General features: G+C 38.7%; 1 protein-coding gene across 11 annotated transcripts in view; it reads right to left on the bottom strand.

Annotated features, from left to right (window-relative positions):
* Window positions 1–18,404, bottom strand: part of NFAT5 (nuclear factor of activated T cells 5) — a 141,115-nt gene that overhangs the window by 23,606 nt on the left and 99,105 nt on the right. For all 11 annotated transcript variants that reach the window (XM_031002553.3, XM_055366291.2, XM_031002555.3 and 8 more), the window contains 3 exons: window positions 10,638–10,772; window positions 10,458–10,510; window positions 3,412–3,544 (listed from right to left, as the gene is read on the bottom strand). In XM_031002553.3, coding sequence (XP_030858413.2) covers window positions 3,412–3,544; window positions 10,458–10,510; window positions 10,638–10,772 — 321 coding nt within the window. The remainder of the gene's footprint in view (window positions 1–3,411; window positions 3,545–10,457; window positions 10,511–10,637; window positions 10,773–18,404) is intronic.

Below are 18,404 nucleotides of genomic sequence, written 5' to 3'. Positions count from 1 at the left end.
AAAACAAAAACACGAAAATTGCAGCAAGACTAATTAGCTGTATCATAGAGGCAGAAGCTAAGACATTAGATTGTATTATGAAGTTTGCATACCTTATATTTATTCAAACAAGGTTTTCTAAGAGTGATTGCTATCTGTAACATACAAAATATGCTGGGGGAAAACTTGAAAGAGCAAACATACAGTAATGATTGCCTAAGAATGGCCAAAATTAGGCAATTAGTATAGCCTTTGAAGTAGAATACTTAAAAGTTGTTTATTCAGCAATTTATCAAATGCCAATTTCTAATAATTAGCATTTATCACTAAGAAATGATGATTCTTAGTGTTGATGCTAAGTACTTCAAAGTCCTGAAGTCTCATATCAATAAAAACAAAGAAACAAGTGAAGACAAGAAAATCTCAGTGTTTTCAGGATAGCAAAACCTTTAAGGCTATTTCCTGACATAAACTCCTTTCCCTTCCAACACAACTGATGCAGAAGCTCATCAGGAAACAAATCCTATGTATTAATTATACCATCTTTCTTCTCACGTTTGTGCAAGCTCCTGCAAAACATTAAATGTCAATATTTAGTAACTATCAGTTACTAAAATGCTTTAACTATCATTAATTTTCTCTTTTTTTTTTTTCTTGAGATGGAGTCTTGCTCTGTCACTCAGGCTGGATTACACTGGCGCAATCTCAGCTCACTGCAAGCTCTGCCTCCCAGGTTCACGCCATTCTCCTGCCTCAGCCTCCCGAGTAGCTGGGACTACAGGTGCCTGCCACTGTGCCCGGCTAATTTTTTTGTATTTTTAGTAGAGATGGGTTTCACTGTGTTAGCCAGGATGGTCTTGATCTCCTGACCTCGTGATCCACCTGCCTTGGCCTCCCGAAGTGCTGGCTGGGATTACAGGCGTGAGCCACCATGCCCAGCCAACTATTATTAATTTTATATCAAATTTCCTTAGATGTTTTAAGCCTTCCTAGAAAGGAAACAATAAAATATTTGGTCTTTGAGAATAAGCCAATCTTCTTTCTCCTATTTTTGTTGAAGCCAGGATGTTATTTCTAAACTTTGCCTTTTTGGTCCAAAGTTTTCACACATGATCTTTAATTCTGAGACAAATATCAAGGTTATTTATTTATTTATTTTTTGACAAAGTCTCACTCTGTTTCCCAGGCTAGAGTATAGTGGTGTGATCTTGGCTCACTGCCACCTCCACCTCCCGGGTTCAAGAGATTCTCCTGTCTCAGCCTCCCATGTAGCTGGGTAAACAGGTGCCCACCACCATGCCTGGCTAATTTTTGTATTTTTAGTAGAGAGGGGGTTTCACCATGTTGGCCAGGCTGGTTTTGAATTCCTGGCCTTAAGTGATTCACCCACCTCGGCCTCCCAATGTGCTAGGATTACAGGTGTGAGCCACCACGCCAGGACTTCAAGGGGTATTTTAACAGTGCTGTACTGTGGCATACCTTTTGTAACAAATTAGCAGAAAATAATGTTGCAAAATTCAGATACGATTAAAAATAAAGTAGGAGGCTGGGAGTGGTGGCTCACGCCTGTAATCCCAGCACTTTGGGAGGCCGAGGCGGGCGGATCACCTGAGGTCAGGAGTTTGAGACCAGCCTGGCCAACATGGCAAAACCCTGTCTCTACTAACAAAAATTAGCCATGTGTGGTGGTGCATGCCTGTAGTGCCAGCTACTCATGAGAGGCTGAGGTAGGAGAATCGCTTGAACCTGGGAGGCAGAGGTTGCAATGACCCAGGATCAGGCCACTGCACCCCAGCCTGGGCAACACAAGACTCCATCTCAAAAAGAAAAGAAAAGAGAATAGTGAATAGAAAAATTAAGTGATAGAAAGCAATTAACTTAAACTAGTTGTAATTCTGTCCTAGCTACTGTTTTCTTCACTTTTTGATGCCAGGGCTTTCTTTCTCTGCCCCATTCTTTACCTTTTACCTCACTGGATCTTGAACTATATGGAAATAACATACTAATAAACTACAGATAGAGAAGAACTGCTAATTCTGAAGTATGCTTGAGACTGGACTGAACTGAACCAATGGTAATCATGGCAGAAGCCAAGCCTAGGTCAATGGAGCATGCAAGGAGTTTCCATTTCCAAAATGTTCTCCCCATTTCTGCCAAAAGGAGGCTTTTTGCTTTTTTCAGGCATCTAAATGAATGCAGGCAAATAACTTGTGAGACACTTCATAAATAGGTATCTTCTAAACTTTGAACATTTTAGGGTCGGACGTGGTGGCTCATGCCTGTAATCCCAGCACTTTGGGAGGCCGAGGCAGGTGGATCACAAGGTCAGGAATTTGAGACCAGCCTGGCTAACATGGTGAAACCTCGTCTCTACTAAAAAAACAAAAATTAGCTGGGCGTGGTGGTGTATGCCTGTAGTTCCAGCTACTCGGGAGGCTGAGGCAGGAGAATAGCTTGAACCCAGGAGGTGGAGGTTGCAGCGAGCCAAGATCGCGCCATTGCACTCCAGCCTGGGCGACACAGCGAGACTCTGTCTCCCACTCACATGCAAAAAAAAATTTAGTTCCTCTCATTTCTAAAATATCAGGTTTTTGTTTTGTTTTCTGTTTTTGAGACAGTCTTGCTCTATCGCCCAGGCTGGAGTGCAATGGCACAATCTCAGCTCACTGCAACCTGTACCTCCCAGGTTCAGGCAATTCTCCTCCCTCAGCCTCCCCAGTAGCTGGGATTACAAGCACCCATCACCACACTCAGCTAATTTTTTTTTTTGTATTTTTAGTAGAGACAGGGTTTCAACATGTTGGCCAGCCTCATCTCAAACCCCTGACCTCAGGTGATCCACCCGCCTCGGCCTCCCAAAGTGCTGAGATTACAGGTGTGCATCACCACACCCAGCCTAAAACATTGTTTTAACCCAACCAAAGTTTTATTTAAAATATTTATCAGGTATTATGGGGCAATATAGAAAGAAAAAAATATTTATTCACCATCAGTCTTTGGGATTTTTAATTTTATCACCTGTCACTCTAGTTTATCTCTTCTCTGTCTCAAAATGTACCCTATAAACCAGCCAAACTAAACTATTAGCAATTTCCCAAAGTTGTCACTTTCAGGTTTCTGCACATAAGCGGTAGTCAATGCATGGAAATTCTTATGGAGGAGTAACCTGTAAGATAGCTTCAGAGAATCTGACTTCAGAGCATTGCTGGCTTTTATTATTATAGTATAAGGTAGAAATGATTCCTTAACATAAGAGTAAAAGCAGTATTTGGCGGCTGTCTTCTTAGAAAATAATGTCATATCCAAAAGAAACTAACATCAATTCATCTTAGTGAGCAACTTTCTTTTTGGTTGGCTAGTCATCTTCATATTCTTTCAAAAAACTGGAAATTAATTATTTGTTTTAGTTCTGAATTTTTCATTTTGACATACCTGTGTCTGGAGTGTAAGTGAATGGTTGAACATCATGAGATCTTCCAGCATTCGTCACTACATATATTCCCACTGACACAGGCAAAGTTATATGTTGGTCATGATAGGGGGGAACCTTCACAATAAGATGATTCTAATGTAAAGAAAAGCACAAGAGTTGGAAAAGAAGCAATACTTAAATTTAAAAATTTTAAATTAAGTATATTTCCTGTTAGCTGTAAAGTTTAAAAAGTGATTAAAAAAAAAAGAATGCATTTTAAAGCTCAGGTTCACAGGCATCAGGATATTAATCTTAACACTGCTTTTAAGGTAAAATCCAAGTGTTTTACAATGGCTTACAAGGTCAAGATCCCTGCCCTGTCAACTTCATCTCATTCCTGCTCTTCTAGCTCACTATACTGTAGCCACACTGACCTCGGTCCCTTCTTTTAACATACCAAACTCAGTTTTACCTCAGATTCTCTATACTTGTTATTCTCTTCAATTGCAATATTCTTCCTTCACCTCCTCAAATGGTGAGTTCCTAACCCATTGTCAGGTCAGATACAAATGTCACCTCAGAGAAGCCTTCCCTGATCATCCTATTTAAAGCAAAACCCTTCCCCAACCTTATAACATAATCTTGTTTATTTCCATAACAGCACTTATCATCACCCCTGCAAATTACTCTATTTGCTTGTTTTTTGGTCTTTCTCCAAACACAAGAATGTAAGCTCCATGAGGATCTAGGCTGTTTTGTTCTTCACTCTGTCTCACTTGTAAAGAACAGTACCTTACATAAGGTGCATACTGAATAAAAGAATGAATAAATTATTAGAAAAAAAATATGCCCACCAAGGGCAAAGTCAGTTACCATACATTCTGTACAACCTCAATCTGAGATGTATTTCACAATGCAGTTCGCTACTCCTAACAACATAATTCTCATTTTAAGTCAAACTGGGTTCAGTTTATCCACATCTCAGTAAACCAAAGATGTTTTTAGTTGGAACAGTGGCAGAAGCATCCTTATAAGAGAAAGGCAGAGCTCATAAAAGTTTCACCAGTACTTACTCAAGGGTACTATATCTTCTTAGAGGGTAATATGAGCCATATTTGACTTTTTTTTCTTCTTCCCTAGTAGATTATTATAATGGTAGGGGATATCACAGGGTAGTGATTATGCTTTTTCACTAATGATCTGATTTGCAGGAGGCCGAAGCTGACAGCTGAGGGTGACGTGAGTTTGATGACATTTAAAATTTAGTTAGACTACACAGTTCGTTGACTCAGTTGAATAGAAAACATGGGACAAATGAGATCAAGGTCAAGGTTTCCATTTCTGAGAATTTAATTTGTTTCTGAGCCATCTTAAAACACTCTCTGAAATACAGTCACATTATAAATAAAGAACTAGGCCAGGCGCGGTGGCTCACGCCTGTAATCCCAACACTTTGGGAGGCCGAGGTGGGCAGATCACCTGAGGTCAGGAGTTTGAGAACAGCCTGGTTAACATGGTAAAACCCTGTTTCTACTAAAAATACAAAAAATTAGCCAGCCCTGGTGGCACATGCCTGTAATCCCAGCTACTCAGGAGGCTGAGGCAGAAGAATCGCTTGAACCCAGGGGGCGGAGGTTGAAGTGAGCCAAGAGCACGTCATTGCACTCCAGCCTGGGCAACAAGAGCATAACTCTGTCTCCAAAAAAAAAAAACCAAAAAACCAAAAAACTAGCTTCTAATTTATGGCATTAACAGAATGCCTCCTAAGTTAGCCACCTCAAAAAAACCACATTCTTTTCAACTAGGTGGAAAAACATGTACAAATATGCATACATCCACAGTTATGAGGCAGGAGCTAAATCTGAACACATACAAGGTCATAAAAAACGCACTGGTATTGATCTAACTTCTAAGAAACAGAGTTACTGAATCTTGTCTACCTCATTTTTACTCTGTTGTTTAAACACTACAACTATGTCACAGAAACAGTCTACCTAGAGTTAAGGAGATGGTTGAATGAACAGCTTGCGAGAGCTCTCACTCTTAAAATTATTTGGCAAACTCCATAATTCAAACTATTCTTTTGAATAAAAACTTGTTTCTTGGCAATTAGTAACAGGACTAGTGTCTACAAATCAGATGCATATTTTATCAAAATACTTTTACTCTACTTGCTTTGGAGAGCATATTTAAGTAAAACTAATTTTGAAACCTTTTAAAAACCAAATGAACCTATTTTGCTACTAATTCTTCAAACTTCCTCAATCTGAATCTAGAAATTCTACAACTTATCTGAATTAAAAATTAGGTAAACTGTCACTAGTGATCAAAAGCTATTTTTAATACCCTCTCATAAATTAGAAATAATTAACTATCACTGAGCTAGGGATGCAGTACATACAAAACATACAAAGGGTTGGGAGGCTTTGGGAGCAGGTATAATGCTCTTTGGGATAAAAAGAGGAAAACAATTGAATTTTAATTTCTTAGAAAAATCTGCTTAGATTCAAAATAACTTTTTCCCTAGCAGGTAATCTTTTTCAGAGTGTACCAGCAATGGTGCTAGATATCTTTCACTCTTCTATGAGATACTTTTTATTTTGTCACATTAATTTTACAGTTGGGAATATATATAATTAGAATACCTACATAATTAGAATATCTACAATTAGACTTGACCAAAGACCCATTACAAAATTACTCTTAGAACTGATTTGAAAAACATAACCTCTAAGCTTTCAAGTCTTTGTTTAGTCTAGTTCTTCCCACAAATTCTTCTGAGGATCTTTTTTTTGTACTTCTTTCAAGAATTTTCTTTCCACATTTATACCATCTTCCCCTGAGCTATCCTTTTATGTATATTTGTATATATAGATTGAATATCCCTTTATATATATATTTTTAATAGGTAATTAATGTTATATATAACTCATCTACAGTTGTTAAAAGGGAATACACATAATGAATGATCATGTACCCATCATATTTAGTATACATGAGCATGAGGTATACTATGGACCAGAAGACCAGAAAACAATTGAACAAAGAATTGTTTTTCCAGACTTCATTAGTCTCAATATTTATAATACTGTATTACTTTTTTTTTTTTTTTTTGAGACAGAGTTTCACTCTTGTTGCCCAGGCTGGAGTGCAATGGCGTGATCTCAGCTCACTGCAATCTCCGCCTCCTGGGTTCAAGTGATTCTCTTGCCTCAGCCTCCTAAGCAGCTGGGATTACAGGCATACGCCACCACACCCAGCAAATTTTTGTATTTTTAGTAGAGATGGGGTTTTGCCATATTGTCTAGGCTGGTCGCGAACTCCTGACCTCAGGTGATTCACCTGCCTCGGCCTCCCAAACTGCTGGGATTATAGGCATGAGCCACACGCCTGGCAATATTTATAATAGGATAGAAAAAGTGTAATACCTGACGAATTGATTTTGGGTTTGCAACTGAATGGCTATTACAATCTTTCACAATTGCAATTTTTGAAATTATCTTTAAATGGTCTTTTCTACTATACCATCTGCTGGGTATTTTTAAATATTGTAGAGATTCCCTTTCAACTTTTTTTGTGTAGGCCTAATATTTCTTTACTGATCACATCCGAAGTGTCTTGTCTTTTTTTTTGTTTGTTTGAGACAGGGTCTCACTGTCACCCACGTGGAAGTGCAGTGGCGGAATCAGGGCTCACTGCAGCCTCAACTTCCTGGGCTCAAGTGATTCTCTGACCTCAGCCTCCCAAGTAGCTGGAACTATATGCATGTGCCACCATGCCTGGCTATATTTTAAATTTTTTGTAGAGATGGGATCTCACTATGTTGCCCAGGCTGGTCTTAAACTCCCAGCTTCAAGCAATCCTCCTGCCTCTACCTCCCAAAGTGCTGGGATTATAGGTATGAGTCACCATGCCCAGCCTCAACACATTTTCTTCCCCCTAAAGGTTTACTTTGTGGGTTTTCTTTCTTTAATATAATCTCTAGAATCAATTCTCTAGGATCTCAGCTCTGATTCCACTCAAAGAAAAGGCTTCCAAGAAAACCCCTTTAGAAAAAAAACAAAATAAAACCTCTCTCTGAAAAAGATAAAAATGAACAAAACCACAGAATTAATGACAGATATATTATGATTTAGTTTGTTTACATACTTGCTTGCAAAAACCCCAGGACCTCTAGATAATAGTCATCAAATAAGGATATAATTCCTTTCCATTCCACCACGTCTTATTTTTATGATTATTATTCTTTAACCTACTGTAGCTGGCATAACTGCCCTGAAAAAAAGTGTTTTAAAAATATAATTACCCCATGCCTCAAAAGGCAAGAGAGAGAGAGAAAGAAAAATGGAGGTAGGGAGGGAGGATAACTTATGAATATAAAGTTCTATACAAAATAGCAAGTTAATACTACAATTTGTTGGGGCTATGTCATTGATATTTTGTATAATTTATAAGGCAAGTCTCTCAATCTCCAGAAATAGTCTCCTTATCTATCTATCTTTATCATAAGAATAACAATCATAATAGAGCATTACAAGCAAGGGAGTCTACATTAATCGAACTAATTTGTCAAGAAACAAAACATGTTCATAGCATACAAAAGTACTGCATGAATAAATTAAGTTTCAGTTAGGATTACAACTCTAGGTGTTTGAAGATCTGGCTGAAATTAGGGTTTGAAGTATCCTCAGAAAGAACAAATGAACCTTACTTAGACCACACAGTCACCCATTTTTTTCTTCAAGGTGAATAAAATGAACTAATAAGTTTTTCTTGTGTATCTATTAAGTGTTTGGTATTACAAGGAACACAGAAGAATTATAATACATTGCCTCTAACCTCCAGGAGTACTCCAGAGGAAGCTATTGTTGGTTCATGGGAGTGGAGATGGTCTGATCAAATAATATAAGAAATAATAAAATGTTAGAGTCAGAGGAGTCTCAAATAATCTAGTGAAAGCGCTTATCTTACAGATCAGAAAACTGGAGCACAAAAGTGATTTGTCTTACTTAGTTAACACAGATTGCTAATGACAAAGCAGGTATTAGAACTTCAATTAAGACTAGTCTGACTATAAACCCTAGGAGATATTGCCCAATGGTCTGGGTGACAAAGGAATGTTTGTTAAGTCCCATTATCTCTTTTCCACAACATGTAGTTGCATAAGGCCAGAGGAAAACTTGCCACATAGCATTTGTCTAGATATATAGGAATCTCCACACTATACGATATTGTCTAGGAAATAATTAACTTTACCCAGAGAGAGTTCTGGTCTTTACCTCTGGCTGCTAGGAGGTAATCTCTAGGTTCCTGCAATGTCTTGTGTGACAGTGATATTTACTTGAGAGCTTTGGTCACTGGATAGTCTAACAGTGTGATTTATAACAGAGGCTTTGGAACACACCATATCAATTCTAACCTTGTGGAAGTGAAGACCAAAGGTAGCTGCATGGGCAGTATATAATCAGGTCTGAAATAATAACTCTGGACACCAAAGGCTTGGGTGAGCTTCCCTGGTTGGTAATTCTCTGCATATTGTTATCATCACACATTGCTATGCCAAGATGGTAATGTCTTCCTGAGGATGACAGAAGGTTAGTGCCTGGGACACTCCGAGACCTTGTGTTATGCATCTCTCCCTTTAGCTGATTCTGATTTCTATCCTTTTGTTGTAAAACTATAGGCACTAGGCCAGGCACAGTGATTCACACCTGTAATCCCAGCACTTTGGGAGGCCAAGGCGGGCAGATCATGAGGTCAGGAGATGGAGGTCATCCTGGCCAACATGGTGAAACCCCGTCTCTTCTAAAAATACAAAAATTAGCTGGACATGGTGGCACGTGCCTGTAGTCCCAGTTACTCAGGAGGCTGAGACAGGAGAATTGCTTGAACCAGGGAGTCAGAGGTTGCAGTGAGCTGAAATCGCACCATATGTATGCCAGCCTGGCGACAGAGCAAGACTGTCTTAAAACAACAACAACAAAACAAAAACAAACAAACAAAAAAACTACAGGCACTAAGTATAGCACTTCCCAGAGTTCTGTGAATTGTTCTAGGAAGTTATCAAATCCAAGGGGACAGTAGGAAAAATACTGTTTGAGCCACTCGTTCAAAAAAAGAGGGTGGCCTGGGGACCTTTGAACTTGTGTCTGGTGTATGAAGTGGGAACAGTCTTGGCTGTGCCCTGAGCCTTGAGTGTGGCAATATATTGGATATATGTTTTAAATTTTATTAGGTTTTTAAAAATACACAAAGGAATAAAAAATAAATTTTAAAACAACAAGGAAATTATAAACTTTTTGGATAAAGTGGCTATAGATTGTCTAATTTTTGCCTCTTCTATTTCTCTACCTTCTGTCATGTGCTCTTTTCTTTCCCCATCAGCTTACACTAAATTTTAGGCTTTGGGTAATTTACACATTAGCTTGTTCCTGTTTCTCTCTTCTCTCTCTGTCTCAGGTCTACACCTGTACATACTACCTCTTCTCCATGTGCCTTCTAACTTGCTTATAAATTTGGCCTTCTGTTAGTCTCAATTTCTAGGGGTTTGGTCCTGTCTGCTCTAAATACGAATTCCTAAGTCAGGTCTTGATCCTTGTTTTCAAGTTTTCATTGTTATTTGGGAAACAATACATGGTGAGGTCCTGCAAATACAGACTAATATCAGTGTGATGAGTGCTTCTAAACACAAGAAGGTCTAACAAATATAAAGCACCTGAAACATAACAGATTCTCAATAAATATTGGTTTCCCTTTTATTTAACTATATAGTGGATTAAGATTATGCAAATCCTCAGAGAAAATAAATATCAGGAAAGAAAGATTTTGTTTATTAACAATGGAAACATTTGTTAATGATCCTAACTTTTTAAAATAGAGGTGGTCATGTTTACCATTAGGAAAATAATTCTATTTCGGTTAAAGAAACTCAAGAAAGAAACTTTAAATAATTCATATCAATCCCATAGGAAGAAGAAATTTAATCTACTGATTCAGGAAAATTTCAAAACAAAACTGAATTGCTCAGAGAGTAAATAACCAAATTATAAAAAAGCTTAAATTGTACCTGATGAAATAGTTCCATATCAATTTCAGCTTCTGACTTCCAAGAGTTTTCATCTGATTGAAATAAAAACAGTGATTTATTAAATTTTTGAACTATTTTTTTTTACTCTGTAGCTATGACTATATCCATATAACAAAGTGAAAACATGCAAATATCTGTACCACAAATATGCGTACTTACCAGAAACATTTTCTTGGAAAATAACTTTAGTTCCTTTCAGAAAGTTCTTGCCGATTAAAAACACTTCTTCTTCTCCTTTCACTGAACAGCTATGCAAACTTTTCTTTAAGATTTCTGGCACTCCTGCTGGCTGAGCTGTGGAGATACGTAAGCATTCTATAACAAGAACCACCAAAACTTATTTCTTACCTAAAATCAACTTGCAATCATCCGGTTCTATGAGTTGTCTTTATTGAAGGAGGAGTAATAAATATTTTTATAGTTACACAATTATCTGGAAAGGCTATAATTCTTGCTCTACTGACAGGCTTGGTCATGTGACTGGTTTGGATAATCAAACTGAACTGAACTGAAGTAATGTGCCAAGTCCAAGTGAAAGTTTTGAGAGCCATCACATGGTTTTACCAACTCGGTTGTTGTAAGCCACTGAGTTTTGTTTTGTTGTCTTGTTTTAAATTGTGTGTTATTGCAGTATCATTTAGCCTTCAGCTATTGATACAAACAAGTATCCTGTCTTTGTTAAATACAGGTTGAGCATCCCTAATCCAAAAATCTAAAATCTTTTTTTTTTGAGACTGAGTCTCACTCTGTCGCCCAGGCTAGAGTGCAGAGGTGTGATCTCAGCTCACTGCAACCTCTGCCTCCTGGGCTCAAGTGATTCTCCTGCCTCAGCCTCCTCAGTAGCTGAGATTACAGGTGCACACTACCACGCCCAGCTAATTTTTGTATTTTTAGTAGAGACGGGGTTTCACCATGTTGGTCAGGCTAGTCTCGAACCTTGTGATCCACCCACCTCGGCCTCCCAAAATGCTGGGATTCAGGCATGAGCCACCATGCCCAGCCAAAAATCTAAAATCTTAAATGCTCCAAAATCCAAAACTTTTTGAGTGCCAATACAATGCTCAAAAATTTACACACCTGGGCTGGGTGCAGTGGTTCACACCTGTAATCCCAGCACTTTGGGAGGCTAAGGTTGAAGGATCACTTGAGCCCAGGAGTTCAAGACCAGCCTGGGCAATAGTGAGACCTTGTCTCTACAAAAAAATCAAAAAAATTAGCTGGGCGTGGTAGTATGCACATGCAATTCCCAGCTACTTAGGAGGCTGGAGTGGGAGGATCACTTAAACCCCAGAGGTCGAGGCTGCAGTGAGTCATGATTGCACCAGTGTTAAGTACTTATGTGTGAAGAAATATAAGAAAAGGATTGCTTATTGGTAGCATATAAATTCAGAGTCGGGTGAAACCCTGTTTCTACTGAAAATACAAAAAATTAGCTGGGCGTGGTTGTGGGTGCTTGTAATCCCAGCTACTTGGGAGGCTGAGGCAGGAGAATCTCTTGAACCTGGGAGGTGGAGGTTGCTGTGAGCCAAGATCGTGCCACTGCACTCCAGCCTGGGTGACACAGCAAGACTTCGTCTAAAAAAAAATAAAAATAAAAATAAATTCAGAGTCAGGAATGATGGTGATGCCAAACAGGTTATTTACAAAGATTGTTTACAAAGGTGGCTGAAACAGTGACACCTTTGCTTTTTGAAACTCTGATGCACAAAATTATTTAAAATATTATGTAAAATTACCTTCAAGCTATGTGTATAGCTGTACATGAAACACAAATGAATTCTGTGTTTACACTTGGGTACCATTCCCATGAAACCTCATTATGTATATGCAAAGAAATTCAAAGTCCAAAGAAATTCAAAACCTGAAACACTTTGGGTCCTAAGCATTTAAGATAAGAGATATTTAACCTGTTTGTATATGATAAATGACATTTTCAACAATGCTGGGGAGTTTAAAAGAAATTGTGAATGTATAAACAAATACACAGGCCGGGTGAGGTGGCTCACGCCTGTAATCCCAATACTTTGGGAGACCGAGAGGGGCAGATCGCCTGAGGTCAGGAGTTCGAGGAGGTCAGGAGTTCGAGTTGGTCAGCCTGGCCAACATGGTGAAACCCCATCTTTACTAAAAATACAAAAAATTAGCTGGGTGTGCTGGCACATGCTTGTAATCCCAGCTACTCGGGAGGCTGAGGCAGGAGAATCCCTTGAACCCCAGGAGACGGAGGTTGCAGTGACCCGAGATCACGCCACTGCACCCCAGCCTGCTAAACAAAAGTGAAACCCTGTCTAAAAAAAGAAACAAACAAAAAACAAAAAAACAAAAAATAAGTATTGTCTCGAACCTATAGGGTAAATGTGTGAACAGAATGGAAAGGGTTATTGGTCATACACTGACAATGATATACCCTTTTAAATGAAGAATTAACTAAATCAATTTATTCAAAGGTAACTTTTTGGAGTAACAGGAAATAGATACTTGTTTTTTAAAAACATTCCAGAAACATATGGTATATCTTGTTCTGATAAGAAAATAAAAGGTATAAAATTACATTAATATATTGTATTACCAAAATGAAACGTAAAGCGTATAACCTTTCCCTCCATTTTCAAATACTGTGTGGAAATTCCACTTTACTGATTACTGATAAAACTTCTTCCCATATCTCATTTTTTTAATTTATGTGTTAAAGGCATAAGATGGCCAAATGGGGCCCCAAGGTTTATAATATATTTATCTTCTACATATTCGTATTTACATTACAGAAAGAACTAGTCGGTTACTTTTTTTTTTTTTTAGTTTCTGCAAAAATGACCTGCTTTATTCACAGGAGTTATACAGTACAAGTCAGAAAAGAAGTATATTGAATCTTGACATTATACAATTATGCAGAAGGGATCCTACATATTATACAGTTTTGTTACTTAAAATTTACTATTCTTGTAAAGTTTTTTTTTAATGTAATATTATTATACTTTAAGTTTTAGGGTACATGTGCACAATGTGCAGGTTAGTTACATATGTATACATGTGCCATGCTGGTGTGCTGCACCCACTAACTCGTCATCTAGCATTAGGTGTATCTCCCAATGCTATCCCTCCCCCCTCCCCCCAACCCACAACTGTCCCCAGAGTGTGATGTTCCCCTTCCTGTGTCCATGTGTTCTCATTGTTCAATTCCCACCTATGAGTGAGAATATGCGGTGTTTGGTTTTTTGTTCTTGCGATAGTTTACTGAGAATGATGATTTCCAATTTCATCCATGTCCCTACAAAGGACATGAACTCATCATTTTTTATGGCTGCATAGTATTCCATGGTGTATATGTGCTATATTTTCTTAATCCAGTCTATCATTGTTGGACATTTGGGTTGGTTCCAAGTCTTTGCTATTGTGAATAATGCCGCAATAAACATACGTGTGCATGTGTCTTTATAGCACCATGATTTATAGTCCTTTGGGTATATACCCAGTAATGGGATGGCTGGGTCAAATGGTATTTCTAGTTCTAGATCCCTGAGGAATCGCCACACTGACTTCCACAATGGTTGAACTAGTTTACAGTCCCACCAACAGTGTAAAAGTGTTCCTATTTCTCCACATCCTCTCCAGCACCTGCTGTTACCTGACTTTTTAATGACTGCCATTCTAACTGGTGTGAGATGGTATCTCATTGTGGTTTTGATTTGCATTTCTCTGATGGCCAGTGATGGTGAGCATTTTTTCATGTGTTTTTCGGCTGCATAAATGTCTTCTTTTGAGAAGTGTCTGTTCATGTCCTTCTCCCACTTGTTGATGGGGTTGTTTGTTTTTTTCTTGTAAATCTGTTTGAGTTCATTGTAGATTCTGGATATTAGCCCTCTGTCAGATGAGTAGGTTGTGAAAATTTTCTCCCACTTTGTAGGTTACCTGTTCACTCTGATGGTAGTTTCTTTTGCTGTGCAGAAGCTCTTTAGTTTAATTAGATCCCATTTGTCAATTTTGGCTTTGGTTGCCATTGCTTTTGGTGTTTTAGACATGAAGTCCTTGCCCATGCCTATTTCCTGAATGGTAATGCCTAGGTTTTCTTCTAGGGTTTTTATGGTTTTAGGTCTAACATTTAAGTCTTTAATCCATCTTGAATTGATTTTTGTATAAGGTGTAAGGAAGGGATCCAGTTTCAGCTTTCTACATATGGCTAGCCAGTTTTCCCAGCACCATTTATTAAATAGGGAATCCTTTCCCCATTGCTTGTTTTTCTCAGGTTTGTCAAAGATCAGATAGTTGTAGGTATTCGGTGTTATTTCTGAGGGCTCTGTTCTGTTCCATTGATCTATATCTCTGTTTTGGTACCAGTACCATGCTGTTTTGGTTACTGTAGCCTTGTAGTATAGTTTGAAGTCAGGTAGTGTGATGCCTCCAGCTTTGTTCTTTTGGCTTAGGATTGACTTGGCAATGCGGGCTCTTTTTTGGTTCCATATGAACTTTAAAGTAGTTTTTTCCAATTCTGTGAAGAAAGGCATTGGTAGCTTGATGGGGATGGCATTGAATCTGTAAATTACCTTGGGCAGTATGGCCATTTTCACGATATTGATTCTTCCTACCCATGAGCATGGAATGTTCTTCCATTTGTTTGTATCCTCTTTTATTTTGTTGAGCAGCGGTTTGTAGTTCTCCTTGAAGAGGTCCTTCACATCCCTTGTAAGTTGGATTCTTAGGTATTTTATTCTCTTTGAAGCAATTGTGAATGGGAATTCACTCATGATTTGGCTCTCTGTTTGTCTGTTGTTGGTGTATAAGAATGCTTGTGATTTTTGTACATTGATTTTGTATCCTGAGACTTTGCTGAAGTTGCTTATCAGCTTAAGGAGATTTTGGGCTGAGACAATGGGGTTTTCTAGATATACAATCATGTCGTCTGCAAACAGGGACAATTTGACTTCCTCTTTTCCTAACTGAATACCCTTTATTTCCTTCTCCTGCCTAATTGCCCTGGCCAGAACTTCCAATACTATGTTGAATAGGAGTGGTGAGAGAGGGCATCCCTGTCTTGTGCCAGTTTTCAAAGAGAATGCTTCCAGTTTTTGCCCATTCAGTATGATATTGGCTGTGGGTTTGTCATAGATTCAAGATAATTTAACTTGAAAAGGTCCTTTCTTTAAAGTTTATGAGATGGGTCCGCAACAGACGCCATACTAAAACAGAACTAAAGTCAAGATTACTTAAGCATTAACTGTTTTATTTTTAAGTTATTTACTTATTTATCTATTTATTTGAGACGGAGTTTTGTTCTTGTTGCCCAGGCTGGAGTGCAATGGCGCAGTCTTGGCTAACCGCAACCTCCACCTCCCAGGTTCAAGCAATTCTCTTGCCTCATCCTCCCAAGTAGCTGGGATTACAGGCATGCACCAACACGCCCGGCTAACTTTGTATTTTTAGCAGAGATGGGTTTTCTCCATGTTGCTCAGGCTGGTCTCAATCTCCTGACCTCAGGTAATGGGCCCACCTTGGCCTCCCAAAGTGCTGGGATTACAGGCGTGAGCCACTGCGCCCGACCAAGTTATTTATAAGCAGACTCTTGAAAGGAATAATGCTTAAAAATTACTTGAAAGGAATAATGCTTAAAAATTAGAACACACAAAAAAGAAATCACCTTTTTGGTATTGTAAAAACTGTGTGCTTTTAGATGCTTTTCAACTAGCAGTCTTAAAAATAAAGTTGAGGCTGGGCGCGGTGGCTCACGCCTGTAATCCCAGCACCCTGAGAGGCCGAGGCAGGCGGATCACGAGGTCAGGAGATTGAGACCATCCTGGCTAACACGGTGAAACCCCGTCTCTACTAAAAAATACCAAAAATTAGCCAGGCGTGGTGATGGGAACCTGTAGTCCCAGCTACTCAGGAGGCTGAGGCAGGAGAATGGTGTGAACCACGGAGGTGGAGCTTGCAGTGAGCCGGGATCGCCAATGCACTCCAGCCTGGGTGACAGAGTGAGACTCCGTCTCAAAAAATAAATAAATAAATAAAGTTGAAAAAAATAATGAATATCTGAATACTGAAAAATAAGCAAATATTTCAACCTGTCAAGAGAATAAAGCTTTGTAATAATGTCTAGTAGAACAACATATTTAATAGAATATTTTAGAGTATAAAGCCTACATCTGACTATGTAAATTACTAATCCTGTCCAAAATTTTAAGAGAGGGATAGTTTGCTTAACAATACCATCCTTTCCCCATAGCTGTGGGATAGGTAGAAATAGGGGAAGTAGAAAATTCTTAAATTCAGAGTCATATTTAATTGAGTAACCATAAGATAAAATCTAATATATATTACATGTAAGAAAGCCATGATTAATTTTGTCCTATTAAAAACTACTACAGAAGGGTAGATATGAAAATTTTTTCCTTTTTCTTTTTTAAAGACAGATCAATAAGACCTCACTCTGTTGCCCAGGCTGGAGTGCAGTGGTGCCACCATAGCTCACTGTATCCTTAAACTCTTGGGCTCAAATAATCCTCCCATCATAGTCTCTCAAGTAGCTGGGTCTACAGGGACATGCCACCATGCCCAGCTAACTTAAAACATTTTTTTTTTGTGGAGATGGACTCTTGCTATGTTGTCCAGGCTGGTTTCGAACTCCTGGCTTCAAGCAATCTTCCTACCTCGCCCTCCCAAAGTGCTGGTATTACAGGCGTGTACAACTGCACCTGGCCTTTTTTTTTTTTTTTTTTTTTTTTTTCAAAGAGATGAGTTTGAATCCCAGGCTGGATTCAAACTCCTGGGCTCAAGTGATTCTCCTTCCTTAGCCTCCCAAGTAGCTGGGACTACAGGTGCGTGACACTGCACCTAGCTGAAAACTGATATTCTTAATTTGATATAACATAACAAAATAATATAAACATACATACCAAAACAAAAAACATATACACCTATATTGTCTGGAGAACACGAAAGATGTTAAGAATGTAAAAAGGGATGATCTTCTATCCCCTTAAAAACAAAAAGACAAAGGATCCAATGGCCATTGTTAAACCAATAATTAGAAGTAATTTTTTTAAAGCCACAAGGCACTGCATGAATCCTGATATTAGAAATTCTTTCCATTGAGTATCTATAGAAAGAAGATCAAGTATCTGTTTCCTCTTCTCCCTTCCAACTCTGTCACCTTTTGGCCCCTTTCCTTTTCTACCTCTCTCTCTTCCTGTTTCCTTCTATCTCCCATTCCAATCCCAACTCTTCGCACTAACCAATTTCCTTTTTACCTCTCATTTTACTGCAACTGCTTAAAGCTGTCAAAAAGTTTATATTCACAGAAAGAAATACAAGCCAGAAACTTATAATGGAACAAACATTTTAATTTTTTAAATAAAAAGATTTTTGGGGTCCTGTGTTTTACTGTAGATCATTTTTATGTTTATTCTTCTTTTCCTCCCATATCCAGCCCTCAAAGTCGCAAGTTCAAGCATCAAGCTTCCTAAGTGGTCAGGATAAAATTCAAATTATTTTGCTGAATACACAAGTCTCTTTATGAAAGAGGTGTTGTCGGCCGGGCGCAGTGGCTCACGCCTGTAACCCCAGCACTTTGGGAGGCCGAGGCGGGTGGATCACGAGCTCAGGAGATCGAGACCATCCTGGCTAACATGGTGAAGCCTCGTCTCTACTAAAAAATACAAAAAATTAGCCGGGCGTGGTGGCGGGTGCCTGTAGTCCCAGCTACTCGGGAGGCTGAGGCAGGAGAATGGCGGGAACCCGGGAGGTGGGGCTTGCAGTGAGCAGAGATCATGATGCCACTGCACTCCAGCCTGGGTGACAGAGTGAGACTCCGTCTCAAAAAAAAAAAAAAAAAAAAGAAAGAGGTGTTGTCTACCTCTGTAACCTCAAATCTTATCACTTCATCATGTATATCTTTTTATTCCAATCACATAAAACTCTTTTTATTTCCCCCAA

This window comes from Gorilla gorilla, chromosome 18, assembly GCF_029281585.2.
Source record: "Gorilla gorilla gorilla isolate KB3781 chromosome 18, NHGRI_mGorGor1-v2.1_pri, whole genome shotgun sequence".
NCBI classification, from domain to species: Eukaryota; Metazoa; Chordata; class Mammalia; order Primates; family Hominidae; genus Gorilla; species Gorilla gorilla.
Note: the sequence above shows the minus strand (reverse complement) of the source record. Positions and strands in the feature narration are given on the sequence as shown.